The sequence below is a fragment of the Nerophis lumbriciformis genome, linkage group LG27, assembly GCF_033978685.3.
Source record: "Nerophis lumbriciformis linkage group LG27, RoL_Nlum_v2.1, whole genome shotgun sequence".
In the NCBI taxonomy this organism is placed as follows: domain Eukaryota; kingdom Metazoa; phylum Chordata; class Actinopteri; order Syngnathiformes; family Syngnathidae; genus Nerophis; species Nerophis lumbriciformis.
In genome coordinates, this window is record NC_084574.2 from 16,980,032 (window position 1) to 16,994,529 (window position 14,498).

Here is a 14,498-nt window from a genome sequence, read left to right on the forward strand (position 1 = left end):
AAAGAAACTAATTCAATTAATTTGTTTTTAACTAAACTGTCAATAAAATAAAAATGAAAATGAAAATACAAATTCACCACTTTAGTCATATTTTTTTGCGCTTAAGAAACTTCTCTATCCAGACTGCCACAAGTGGTCAAAAAGTGTATTAAAACTAAGTACCGTAGAAGTCCTTACGAACCACAGCTGAGAAACAGATATTTTTTGGGCACTCGCAGTCCCACTATGGTTAAGAAACAACAACACTGTTAATTGTGTAGCGTACATGTAGGAGGAGGGCACATCCATCCATAAATAGGTGGTGATGATACCAAGGGTAGTATCAGTGTATGATCGATACGAGAGTGATTAGATCGATGTGTATATTTTCACAAAATATTGTTTGGGGTTTTTTATGTTTAAAAACTGAGAATATTTACCTAAACACAGGAGGACTATGAGAGCAAAAATGATAAATAGATAGTAGTTTTTGTGTACTATTTGAATGGTTTGATCAACCAATTATACAAAATAAAGAGAGAATTAGGAATTAGTTAAAATATTGTGTTGATATTAGTCAAATCTCAATAGCACTAATAAATTAAATAAAAATCTCAGAAGGTTTTACTTGTGGATGATTGGTATCTGAATCGGCAGCATAAAACCTTTGGAACAACCGTAGATAAAACGTTGTCTTCCATTTCTGCAGTTTTTTTTGTTCAAATAAATTCACATCACCATATTGAGAATACAATCTGCTCAGGATATGGGTTTTATTTTTCCCCGTATTTTGATCACCATTGTTAACACCATTGCAACCAATGTTCATATTGTACAAAAATGGCACAATACAGTATCCATGACAATAATGAGGCGGAAGTGAAATAAGAGAAATGCCATCCACCTAATCATTATATTTAAAAAAACAAACAAATAAAAACATCAATGTACAAATACAATTACTGCTGAGTGTTATTGGGCTCGGTGTTGAAGCTGTCAGAGATGTGTTTTTTTTTTTTTTCAAATTCAAAGAAATGGAGCTAATGGCGCGTGTAAAGCTCGTTTTGTAAAAGCCTCTCCAACTGTGGCGTGCAACGTGGCGGGATGGGGGAGGGGGGGTGGGGGTACCGCCACCCTGCAGCATTTCAAGGCATGACACAAAGTAATATACTGTCATAGTGAGCATCATTTAAAAAAAATCATATTTGCAACTGCATGGGAACCAACGTCCTGTACAGTGGACATTTCTTGTTGCTCTATTTCTACTGTCAGGATTATATACAGTACAGGACAAAAGTTTGGACACACCTTCTCCTCATTCAATGCGTTTTCTCTATTTTCATGACTATTTACATTGTAGATTGTCACTGAAGGCATCACAACTATGACACCTGTGAAGCGAAAACCATTTCAGGTGACTACCCCTTGAAGCTCATCGAGAGAATGCCAAGAGTGTGCAAAGCAGTAATCAGAGCAAAGGCTGGCTATTTTGAAGAAGCTAGAATATAAAAGTTATTTCACCTTTTTTTTTTGTTAAGTACATAACTCCACATAGTTTTGATGCCTTCAGTGACCATCTACAATGTAAATAGTCATGAAAATAAAGAAAACACATTGAATGAGAAGGTGTGTCCTGTACTGTATGTGAAAGACTAACGTCCACTGCAGAGGACGCCGGTTCTCAGGATGTACCATTTTTTTAAGTGTCTTCATCGTCATGACGATTGCTATTAGCTCTCCTTCACCTGGAGTGTGTTGACGAGCTGTATTACTTAAAGGGGTCATATTATGCAATAACAACTTTTCTTACTTGTTGGCACTTGTTTTCATGTATTTGGTATCCTCATAAGTCCTGGAATTTTTTTTTTTTAAACCTTATTTCAAAATTATTTAAAAAAAAAAAAGGGCCTTTTTTTTGGGAGTGACGTATTTAGCCTTAGTTACATCAGCAGATATTTCAGTTAAAGTTTACCCGAAAACCTGTGCGAGTACGCCATTTTTATTTTTCGCAGTTGTAGTCCAAACAAAAACAGACAGCTTTACTCAAGACGGCATTGAATCGTGGAGACAGTTCCGACAATTCCTGGCAATGGTGGGTAGAATGAAGCTGTAAGTCCAGTCACCGTAGATCAGGGGTGTCAAACTCATTTTAGATCGGGGGGCCTCATGGAGAAAGATCTACTCCCAAGTGGGCCGAACTGGTAAAATCACGGCACGATAACTTAAAAATAAAGCATACTTGCCAACCTTGAGACCTCTGATTTCGGGAGGTGGGGAGTGGGGGCGTGGTTAAGAGGGGAGGAGTATATTGACAGCTAGAATTCACCAAGTCAAGTATTTCATACATATATATATATATATATATATATATATATATATATATATATAGATATCTACATCCTGAAAATATGCAAACAAAACTGTGTTTAGATAATTGATACTTCAAACTTGCATAAATAAATATTAAGGAATATAACATAACTTGGCTTCTGATTTTCAAAATGTAATGAATAAAATGCTAAAGTTGGTGATAAACAAGCAATTATTTTAATAATTAAATATGGTCATATTAAATGAATTATTATTATAATTTAAAATCAATTATTTCAAATATGTTTATTTTAATGTATAATTCTATGGCTGGATGTAATAAGGAGTCAGGAAAAAATACAAGTAAAAATACAATTGATTTTGATGTTTTTAGCAAAATATAGTAAACATGTATTTAGTTGTTTTTTTTTAAATTAATAAATAAAATAAAAATGAATATTTATTTTTAGGTAAGATAAACAAAACAATACAATTTATCTCTAGTCTGGATGATTTAGTTTTTGTCACCCTGTTGTCCTCCCGTCATGAAAAAAGGCTGTCCTCACTCAGGTCCGCATGGAGCTGGAGGGGGCGTGGCTTCTAGCTCCGGCTGAAAATCGGGAGATTTTCGGGAGAATGTTTGTCCCGGGAGGTTTTCGGGAGAGGCGCTGAATTTCGGGAGTCTCCCGGAAAATTCGGGAGGGTTGGCAAGTATGAAATAAAGACAACTTCAGATCTTTGTTTAAAAATAGAACAAGCACATTCCGAAAATGTACAAATCATAATCTTTTGGGGTTATTTTTTTTACACTTAGTATTCTATCTTTATTTGTCGTTATCTATATTTTTCGAATAAATTACGTGATAATGTTCATCAGTCAACTCATTGGTGTTCATTTTCAATCCATCAAGATAAATTACAGTATGTTATTTATGTAGTTTGACCATTTTCCTCGACTGATGTACTAACATCACGTGGTTTATTTTGTATTGACAAAGATACAAAGAATTGCTATTGCGACATCTAGTGGACACATTTAGAACAGCAGTTTCTTTCATTAAAAAATTTCAAGGTTAATTTTTATACTTAGCAAACTCATTCCGCGGGTCGGATAAAACCTGTTCATACGTTTGACACCCCTGCCATAGATGAAAACACATGTAATAATACGTTAGCGATGTAGCATTGTTAGCTCAACCGGCCTCCAAGTAGATGCGATATAAACAGACTACTCATATTGTAATCTTTCTGCATGGATGTACATAGTCCTTTCAAATAGACAATATAAAGACACGGAACCTGTATACTTGAAGCTTTATGGACGGAAATTAATATCAAACAAACCTTCAAGATGCCTTTACCGTCTCGGTTCTGATGCTCCTTCGCTTTCTTTGGCCTTCTGTTACGGGCCAGACTGACTGAGTGCTAAAAAAAAAAAAAAAGTTTATAGTTTTAGCTTATATTTGTCGGTAGTGTGCAGCTAACAACAGCATCCTTTGTAAGTGAGCTACTGTGTGGAACAATTTCCCTTGTGGACCAATAAAGTTTGTCTAAGTCTAAGTAAGGAAGGGGGCGTGGCCTGGAGGAGGGCTTTGGCACTTAAATAAAACCGCCCACAAAACTGCTCATTTGGAAGAGTATCAGAAAGTGGCTTAAAGATGGTCTGTAAAATCGATGCGGTACATGTTATGCAGACCACAAGGAAGTGTTTTAGATATTGATTCAAAATCATAGGACCCCTTTCAAAAAAAAAAAAAAAACCGTGACTAGGACTTTTGTTTTGTCTCAAATTGTGGCCCGAAATACTGACAGGCCAAGAAGTCCAAAGATTGACTCAACGCTACGCCGACGCTCTCCAAGCAGTCCCACCAGGATCGTACGTGTATGAAGGATGTGCAGAAAATACCGGTATTTACAAGCGCGGCGGTCCGTCAGCCGTATCGTCTCATGTCCCTCCTGCAGAGGATCTTCTTGAAGGACCTGCGGAAGTCGTTGTTGAAGATGGTGTAGATGATGGGGTTGAGCGCGCTGTTGCAGTAGCCGAACCAGAAGAAGAACTTGAAGAGGGTGTCCGGGACGGGGCAGGACTCGCACAGCGTCTGCAGCATGTACGTGAAGAAGAAGGGGAACCAGCAGATGACGAAGACGCCGATGACCACCGCCAGGACGAAGGTGAAGCGTTTCTCCCGGTTCTGGCGACCCTTCCAGCGACTTCCCTTGGTGCTCTTCTTCTGCACTTCGCCGTCTCCCGGTTTGATTTTGCCTCTCCCCTTGGCCGCCTTCTTTTTCATGGAGCAGGGGTTTTTGACTTTGTGGTCCGAGGAGGACGACTCCTCTATGTCCACGCCGTTGACCTCGCCCTCTTTGCCGCCGACTCCTTCCTTCAGCTCGATGTCCTGCTGCTCCTTCAGCTTGTCCGCCTCGCCTGCGGCCAAGCCGTTCTCCTTCTGGTTCGAAGGCGCCATGGGCGACTTGTCCCTCCGCTTCCTGTCCCCCGGTGGCGCCCGTGTCCTCTTTTTGGCGATCTGGTAGATCCTGACGTAGACCAGCACCATGATTACGCAGGGGACGAAGAAGGATCCGATGCAGGAGGAGATGACGTACCACTTGTCGTTATTGATCTTGCAAACCGGGTCCTCCTTGCTCTCCTCCTTCTGCATGGTGATGAGAGGCGGAAAGGAGATAACGGCCGCGATCACCCAAACGATGAAGATGATGCACTTGATGCGGCGTGGCGTCCTCTTCAGGTTGTACTCAATCGCCTGCGTGATGGACCAGTAGCGGTCCAAGCTGATGGCGCAGAGGTGAGCGATGGAGGCGGTGCAGAAAAGAACATCGAGCGCCAGATAGATCTCACACCACACCTCGCCAAAGTACCAATATCCCATCAGCTCGTTGGCCAAGGAGAAGGGCATCACCAGGGTGGCCACCAATATGTCCGCCGACGCAAGAGACACCAGGAAGAGGTTCTGCGGCGCCCTCAGGGCCCGGCTCGTAAACACCGCTATGACCACCAGTACGTTTCCAAAGACCGTCAGCAGGATCATGACGCCCACCAGCACGCTGAGCGGCAAGGAGATGTGCAGGCTCAAAGGGGTGACCCCGGGGAGCGTCTGGTTGGTGGTGTTGTCAAACCCCATGGAGCCGGGTGGTCCCACTTCCTGTCTTAACGTCCATTAAAATCCACAAGGAAGGAGGCACTCGGCGGGAGAGGACATTAATCGCTCCTCATGGTGCACTTACTCTCTGAAAATATGAAGAGAAACAAAATCGCTGTTTAATGACCTTCTATTGAATGTACTATGTACGGTAATCATGAAGGTGTTTCTTAGTTGGATCAGTCCATGTCTTTGGGGAGTCAACTGACCAGAAACTGTTTTTATCATCTCAGAAATATTTCTAAAGTGAGACATTTTTTGTCAAAATTGGATCTGGAAATGATCATTCACGCGTTCATTTCGTCTCATATTGACTATTGCAATTCTCTTTTCAACAAGTGAAAGCTAAAGAGACTTCAGACAGTACAAAATGCGGCTGCCAGACCCAGAACAGCCCACATCACCCCCGTTTTATCCAGTCTTCATTGGCTTCCAGTTGAAGGCCTACTGAAACCCACTACTACCGACCACGCAGTCTGATAGTTTATATATCAATGATGAAATCTTAACATTGCAACACATGCCAATACGGCCGGGTTAGCTTACTAAAGTGCAATTTTAAATTTCGCGCGAAATATCCTGCTGAAAACGTCTCGGTATGATGACGTCAGCGCGTGACGTCACGGATTGTAGAGGACATTTTGGGACAGCATGGTGGCCAGCTATTAAGTCGTCTGTTTTCATCGCAAAATTCCACAGTATTCTGGACATCTATGTTGGTGAATCTTTTGCAATTTGTTCAATGAACAATGGAGACAGCAACGAAGAAAGCTGTAGGTGGGAAGCGGTGTATTGCGGCCGACTGCAGCAACACAAACACGGCCGGTGTTTCATTGTTTACATTCCCGAAAGATGACAGTCAAGCTTTACCATTGGCCTGTGGAGAACTGGGACAACAGAGACTCTTACCAGGAGGACTTTGAGTTGGATACGCAGACGCGGTACCGTGAGTACGCTTCCAAACATTTGATCGCTTGCCCATACGTGCGTGCCACTATGTGCATGTCACGTACGTAACTTTGGGGACTTTGGGGAAATATATGTGCTGTATGAACTTTGGGGAGGTGAACGGTACTTTGGGCTGTGGGATTGAGTGTGTTGTGCAGGTGTTTGAGTTGTATTGGCGGGTTATATGGACGGGAGGGGGGAGGTGTTTGTTATGCGGGATTAATTTGTGGCATATCAAATATAAGCCTGGTTGTGTTGTGGCTAATAGAGTATATATATGTCTTGTATTTATTTACTGTCTTAGTCATTCCCAGCTGAATATCAGGTCCCACCCGCCTCTCACAGCATCTTCCCTATATGAATCGCTCCCACTGCCCTCTAGTCCTTCACTCTCACTTTCCTCATCCACAATTCTTTCATCCTCGCTCAAATTAATGGGGAAATCGTCGCTTTCTTGGTCCGAATCGCTCTCGCTGCTGGTGGCCATGATTGTAAACAATGTGCAGATGTGAGGAGCTCCACAACCTGTGACGTCACGCTACTCGTCTGATACTTCTGGTACAGGCAAGGCTTTTTTATCAGCGACCAAAAGTTGCGAACTTTATCGTCAATTTTTTCTACTAAATCCTTTCAGCAAAAATATGGCAATATCGCAAAATGATCAAGTATGACACATAGAATGGACCTGCTATCCCCGTTTAAATAAGAAAATCGCATTTCAGTAGGCCTTTAAATTCCGCATTAAGTTTAAGATTTTAGTCCTGACATTCCGTGCGTTGCATGGTGGGGCCCCTCAGTACATCACTGACTTGCTATGCCCCTACTCTTCAGGGCACAGCTTCCGGTCTTCAGGCCAGGGTCTTCTAAAGCAGTGTTTTTCAACCTTTTTTGAGCCAAGGCACATTTTTGTCATTGAAAAAATACGGACGCACACCACCAGCAGAAACGTTCAAAAATGAAACTGCACCAGGTTGTCTTTTTTTCTTTTAGTTCGTTGTTATTTTCCTGTGTGTAATGCTTTAGTTCCTGTCTTGCGTTCTTATTTTGGTGGCTCTTCCTGTTTTGTTGGTGGTTTCCTTTGAGTGCTACACTGTAAAAATAAGAAAGTTGAGAAAACGCAAATTTTCAAGGCAACATGATGCAACAAGATTTTTGCGTTTTCTCAACTTTTGACTACTGCTGGCCAGACACTGTTTTGGTAGTTAAACATAGTGAAACCTTATTTCTGAGTCCAACTAACTTGAAAACTATAATTATTTTTTACAGTGTACCAAAACAGTGTCTGGCCAGCAGTAGTCAAAAGTTGAGAAAACGCAAAAATCTTGTTGCATCATGTTGCCTCGAAAATTTGCGTTTTCTCAATATATTACCTGACCTGCTTTGTATCGGCAAACAAGATTTCAGTTTTGCGGACGCTACCCTTCTTTGTGGGGACATTGTTGATTGTCGTGTCATGTACGGACACATACTGTAAGTCTTTGCTGTCGTCCAGCATTCTGTTTTTGTTTACTTTGTAGCCAGTTCAGTTTTCCTGTCCTTTTGCATAGCCATCCCTATATGCTTCAGTGCCTTTTCCTAGCGGGACTTGACTTTTGTTCATTTTTGGTTTAAGCGTAACATACCTTTTTACCTGCACGCTCTCTCCCGCTGTGCTCTGCATATTGGGATCACGACAAACCATCCTCGACGCGTTCCGACTTCTACAAAGCAATGAACTACCTGCTGCCACCTACTGATATGGAGTATTACATTGTTACCCTGCCGAGCTCTATACAGCACAGATACTAGACAACGGCACATTATTTGCAGATTATAATTATTGATTTGCAAATAATATTTTATGGACCAATTAGGTGAAGTTTCATAATTTCCCAAGGCACACTGTTCTAAAGATCCCAAAAACTTGTTATTAAACCCGTGGAGACCTGGCATTCCAGGCTATAGCTACCAGACTCTGGAACAATTTGCACCAGTCCCCCCGTAATCTGTGTTGACACTTTTAAGAAACATTTGAAAACTTCTCTTTTTAGTAAAGCTTTTAGTTAATGCACCTTTAAACTATCCATTTTAATCCACTTTGTATTATTTTCATGATGTTGCCCGTATTGTTTTAATTGAATTGTTGTTTTACAAACCCCGTTTCCATATGAGTTGGGAAATTGTGTTAGATGTAAATATAAACGGAATACAATGATTTGCAAATCCTTTTCAACCCATATTCAATTGAATGCACTACAAAGACAAGATATTTGATGTTCAAACTCAAACTTTATTTTTTTTGCAAATAATAATTAACTTAGAATTTCATGGCTGCAACACTGTTCACCACTGTGTTACATCACCTTTTCTTTTAACAACACTCAAACGATTGGGAACTGAGGAAACAAATTGTTGAAGCTTTGAAAGTGGAATTCTTTCCCATTCTTGTTTTATGTAGAGCTTCAGTCGTTCAACAGTCCGGGGTCTCCGCTGTTGTATTTTACGCTTCATAATGCGCCACACATTTTCAATGGGAGACAGGTCTGGACTGTAGGCGGGCCAGAAATTCCCTTCGGGGTCGCGGGGGGGCGTTTGAGCCTATCCCAGCTAAGTGAAAACCATTTCAGGTGACTACCTCTTGAAGCTCATCGAGAGAATGCCAAGAGTGTGCAAAACAGTAATCAGAGCAAAGGGTGGCTATTTTGAAGAAACGAGAATATAAAACATGTTTTTCAGTTATATCACCTTTTTTTGTTAAGCACATAACTCCACATGTGTTCATTCAAAGTTTTGATGCCTTCAGTGACAATCTACAATGTAAATAGTCGTGAAAATAAAGAAAACGCATAGAATGAGAAGGTGTGTCCAAACTAGGCCTGTACTGTATATGTCCTTCAAAACTGACTTTGAAACAACGTTGCAAAATAGTTGTATTTCTAAATTGAGACAGTGTTGGTGTCCAACGTTGGATCCACGTTGTTGGTTGGGAAGTGACCAAATTTCAATGGTCAAATAACGTCACAACCTGACATTGAATAAATGTTGTCAAAAAGCATGTTGCTTCAACGTTGTATTTGTGTTGTAGAATATTGGTTGGGAAAGTACCAAATTTCAATGGTCAAATCAACGTCAGAACCCAACATTGATTAAACGTTGTCAAAAAGCATTTTGTTTCAACGTTAGGTTTGAGTTGCTAATTCTAGTTCTCAACGTTGTTTTAATGTCTTGTGCCTGCTGGGGTAAATAAATGATAAATGGGTTGTACTTGTATAGCGCTTTTCTACCTTCAAGGTACTCAAAGCGCTTTGACACTACTTCCACATTTACCCATTCACACACACATTCACACACTGATGGAGGGAGCTGCCATGCAAGGCGCTAACCAGCAGCCATCAGGAGCAAGGGTGAAGTGTCTTACTCAGGACACAACGGACATGACGAGGTTGGTACTAGGTGGGGATTGAACCAGGGACCCTCGGGTCGTGCACGGCCACTCTTCCACTGCGGTAAATCCTCTTCTTTGTGGCAGTTAAGTTTTATTTTGCTATGTGATTTTTACCATACATTCCGGATTATGGACTACATAAACCGCACCCACAACATTTTTTAAGAATTTTTTTCCCCCCCATATTTTAGCTGCACCGGTCTATAAGCCACAGATTTATACTTTGTGAAATTAGTTATTTACATAGAAATATTTTAAAATGTTTATATACATACTTTAATAGTTTCCAAACGGTGCCTGTAACAAGGCAGTAAAACGGACGATCAAACAAAACAGAAGTCATTGTCATGGACCCTCCAGCTGCGGAAACTCGCTCTCTATTCAGCTAAATCGACTCAATAATTCCACGGTGACGTCCTGGTGAACTTACCGGGGGATTTACGCAACTGAAACAATACAAAAAGCATGCCATTGTAAGTTAATAATACTGACACGGACACTGGTAAATGTGTTAGCATATTAGCTAATGCTAACGATGCTAGCTTGACTAAATTACGATAGCATGTACAAATCTGCACGAAAACACTAATATGAAACATGTGACGGTTTAGTACAGCCTGGTGTATACTCTCTTGTGTGCACCGCAGAGCTGTGATTGGTTAGCTTTTGAAGAGGAGGGTCCCCGACCACAGGAGAGCAGATATTGTGCTTGAAATGCAAAATATTATTGGATGAAATAAAGCAAAAAAGAATAAACATTTGCATGAAAACTGATATTGTGTATTTATTATCTTGGTGCGCTCTAAAAAATAATTACTGAATGAGTGTTTTTCAGTTTATTGTGCTGTTGTTGCGTCCAGAAGAAGTCAAAGTACGATACTCTTTTTAACTTTTATTGCCAATCTTGTGCCAACAACAGGTTCAATACCTACACAGAATTTTTCTCGTGCACACACCACACTTCTCATTCTCCGTCAACAATCTTTCAGGCGTTGAGATTAACACCAGCATGTCGTTAACTTACAACAGTTATTTACCAGTTCTGTTTGTTAACAATTACATGATAGCACTCTCTTGTCCCACGGCCAAATAATAGTAGCATTCTCTGCCGCGACTCGTTCAGAAGTCAACTTCGCGAACGTCGGGTTTATAAGTAAAACGTTTGTTGTTACAGTTTACAATAAGAAAATTCAGTATCTAGTCAACGACAGCTGCAGTTGCTCCTTCTGGAGACACTGCCCCTTAGTGTTTTGGAAGACAATTACACGTCTGGCGCCACCCCCGCACGGGAGAACTTTAAATCAAACAAGGCCTAAAGTATGAATTCCATTAGTTACATTGGAAAATGTACAAACGTTGCTTGGGAGTGATGAATGAAGAAACCATATGAGTAGAAACGCTATGGACCAAATACAAAAACGAAACGGCACTTGTACTTCAGGTTCAAGGCACTCAACAGAGGGAAATACTGGGAAAGTTCAACCCGCAGCACCTATTCCAAAAGATGGCGCCATAGCACAAACGGGGTTAAATCACCAAAATGATTCCCGGGCGCGGCCACCGCTGCTGCCCACTGCTCCCCTCACCTCCCAGGGGGTGATCAAGGGTGATGGGTCAAATGCAGAGAATAATCTCGCCACACCTAGTGTGTGTGTGACAATCATTGGTACTTTAACTTTAACTTTAACTTTTAAAACACCTGTTCAGTGCCTCTGCTTGTGTCTAATTAAAACTATTTGTTGAATACAAAACATAATGGCCGTTTCGCGAAGAAAAATCCATAAATTAGCCGCACCGTTTTACAAGACGCAGGGTTCAAAGCATAGGAAAAAAAGTAGCGGCATATATACCGGAAAATACTGCATGTAGTTAAGGTGTTGCTTTAGCTTGTTTACTTCAGATGCAGTCATGTTTTCCACTTCTTTAATTGTATTAATTATGTTCCTTAAGGTTCCATTTTAGGTCCTCTCTTTTTTCATCTTTTGGGATATTCAACTGGTCAAGAGACTCACATTTTTGCAGCAAATTCTTAAAAATGCTAGAGTGCTGTCATAGAGATGATATATAGCCTTTTTTTTTTTAAACAGCAGAGCGCTCCGGTAACTCTTGACAAAAAAACACAACCACTGTAGAGGACGCTGGTTCTTTGGAATATACAAAAATAAAACTAATAAGGGAGAAGTCCCGGGAGCCCCCAGTCCTTAGCTTTCCTAAAATGCGGCCCCTAAAATAATTTAGTTTAGTGCCTTGTTTAAGGGCACCGGAAAAAACTCACTAACCATCAGTGCCACTTTTCCTTTTCACACAGTTTTTAACCCTCCACCCTCCAATTCTGGCTACTATCGTCGTTTTAGTCACCATATATATATACATAAATGAACAAAATAAAACCTACATTTCCATCATATCAATAGAGCAGCAATAATGTATATGAACAAATATATATTAATAATATATAATATACATTTTATTTCAGGGGTTTTTTTTTTTTGGTTTTTTTTACTGAAACACAAAAATAGGTTGGATTTTGTCAAAAAAAAAATTGGATCATGAAGTTGCCTAAAAAAATTAAGCTATGTTGTTTGACTGTGACAATAATAATAATAATAATAATAATAAGAGTTTCTACACAAATCAAATATAAATTATTAAAATAATATCAAGATAAGAACACGCAATTGGTTTACTTATTAGCGTTATTGTATCATTTGTATGTATGTTGACATGTAATATATACATACATGTACACGTATATATCCATTCATATTACATTTAATTGGGAAAAAGTCAGCTCCTTTTTGTACACGCGTGGAAGGAGAGTGCTTACCTGAGGCGGCAGTGGCGGTCCTTGTGTCGGAGTGACGTTAACAACAGTCCGCGTGGAACTTCTTCAAGCGGATCGTTAAGAAGCCGAGCAGGTCGATCCGTAAGGCGGCCGTCAGGTCCTTCCTCCCCCGGCCAGCCTCCATGGGCGAGCGGCGCACACTTGCCGGCAACATCGGAGCCACTAAAGCAGCAATCATGTGAGCGGTTATTGTGCGGTGTGTGCGTGGATTAAGTGCGTGTATGTGTGTGCGTGTGCGTGGATAAAGTGTGTGTGTGTCTCTGGTGCTTACTAGCTGGGCGCCGCCACTCCCTCGCTTTATATCCCGCACACTGCAAAAAGTGACTGCTGACCGTCGAGCGCCGAACACCTTTAATAAGAACAAAAAAAATAAATAAAAAAAATAAAATAAAAAAAATCATGCGGGCGTAAAAATAACAAGAGCAGCTGCAAGTGTGCAGGATAACGTTTGTTTTTTGTACTTTTTTTTTTTTTTTTTTAATCACCATGGAACCATGAGGCAGAGTAAACACAGGTGGAAGTAATGACATTAATGGACGTTTTGTTCCTAGCCTCAACTAATAGGGCTGCTATAATGGAACACTCGCACCTAGCAAATGTCACAGAACAACTGCGTTGTTGTCATTTTTGTAGACATTTACACACTTACGGATGATACACAATTATTTAAAAAGACGTTTTTTGGGGGGGAAATTTTGCCTAGCTATTTTTATTTATTTATTTATTTTGCATTCCATTCATCCATTCATCTTCTTCCGCTTAGCCGAGGTCGGGTCGCGGGGGCAGCAGCCTAAGCAGGGAAGCCCAGACTCTCCTCTCCCTAGCCACTTCATCCAGCTCTTCCCGGGGAATCCCGAGGCCAGCCGGGAGACATAGTCTTCCCAACGTGTCCTGGGTCTTCCCCGTGGCCTCCTACCGAATGGACGTGCCCTAAACACCTCCCTAGGGAGGCGTTCGGGTGGCATCCTGACCAGATACCCGAACCACCTCTATGATTTTGCATTCTAACATGTAAAAATCAAGTGGCTATTAATGGGAGCAATCAATTCTACCTCTAAATCATTTCTAAAAAATGCATTCAAAAACCGTCAAAAAAGCTGTATTGACATCATCAACTGGTGAGCTGCTTTTAAGCCTAGGAGTTCTTGAAAGTTGGTTCCGGATCATAAGTAATGCTTCTTACTAGAGATGTCCGATATTATCGGCCGATAAATGCGTTAAAATGTAATATCGGAAATTATCGGTATTGTTTTTTTATTTAATTTTTTTATTTTTGTTAAATCAACATAAAAAACACAAGATACACTTACAATTAGTGCACCAACCCAAAAAACCTCCCTCCCCCATTCACACTCATTCACACAAAAGGGTTGTTTCTTTCTGTTATTAATATTGTGGTTCCTACATTATATATCAATATATATCAATACAGTCTGCAAGGGATACAGTCCGTAAGCACACATGATTGTTCACTAATAGTACTAACCTTTAACAGTTAATTTTACTAATATTTTCATTAATTACTAGTTTCAATGTAACTGTTTTTATATTGTTTTACTTTCTTTTTTATTCAAGAAAATGTTTTAAATTTATTTATCTTATTTTATTTTAAAACATTTTTTTAACTTCTCTCTGAGCTGCCACCTTAATGTGGTAGAGGAGTTTGCGTGTCCCAATGATCCTAGGAGCTATGTTGTCCGGGGGCTTCTATGCCCCCTGGTAGGGTCTCCCAAGGCAAACTGGTCCTAGGTGAGGGATCAGACAAAGAGCAGCTCGAAGATTTCTATGAGGAACACTGACAAGGAACCCAGATTTCCCTCGCCCGGACGCGGGT

The 14,498-nt window shown here is 40.6% G+C and overlaps 1 protein-coding gene across 1 annotated transcript; it reads right to left on the reverse strand.

Annotated features, from left to right (window-relative positions):
- Positions 1–726: 726 nt before the first annotated feature.
- On the reverse strand, positions 727–13,079 carry adra2a (adrenoceptor alpha 2A). The gene is made up of 3 exons (XM_061922764.2): positions 12,936–13,079; positions 12,647–12,826; positions 727–5,535 (listed from the first exon to the last, which is right to left on the reverse strand). Exon 3 carries the CDS (start codon positions 5,427–5,429, stop codon positions 4,221–4,223), a length of 1,209 nt encoding a protein of 402 aa, XP_061778748.2. The 5' UTR covers positions 5,430–5,535; positions 12,647–12,826; positions 12,936–13,079; the 3' UTR covers positions 727–4,220.
- Positions 13,080–14,498: the final 1,419 nt, after the last annotated feature.

What these genes read in the sequence shown, in the direction of transcription:
- adra2a (XM_061922764.2), bottom strand. Translation starts at nt 5,429, where the DNA reads ATGGGGTTTGACAACACCACCAACCAGACGCTCCCCGGGGTCACCCCT.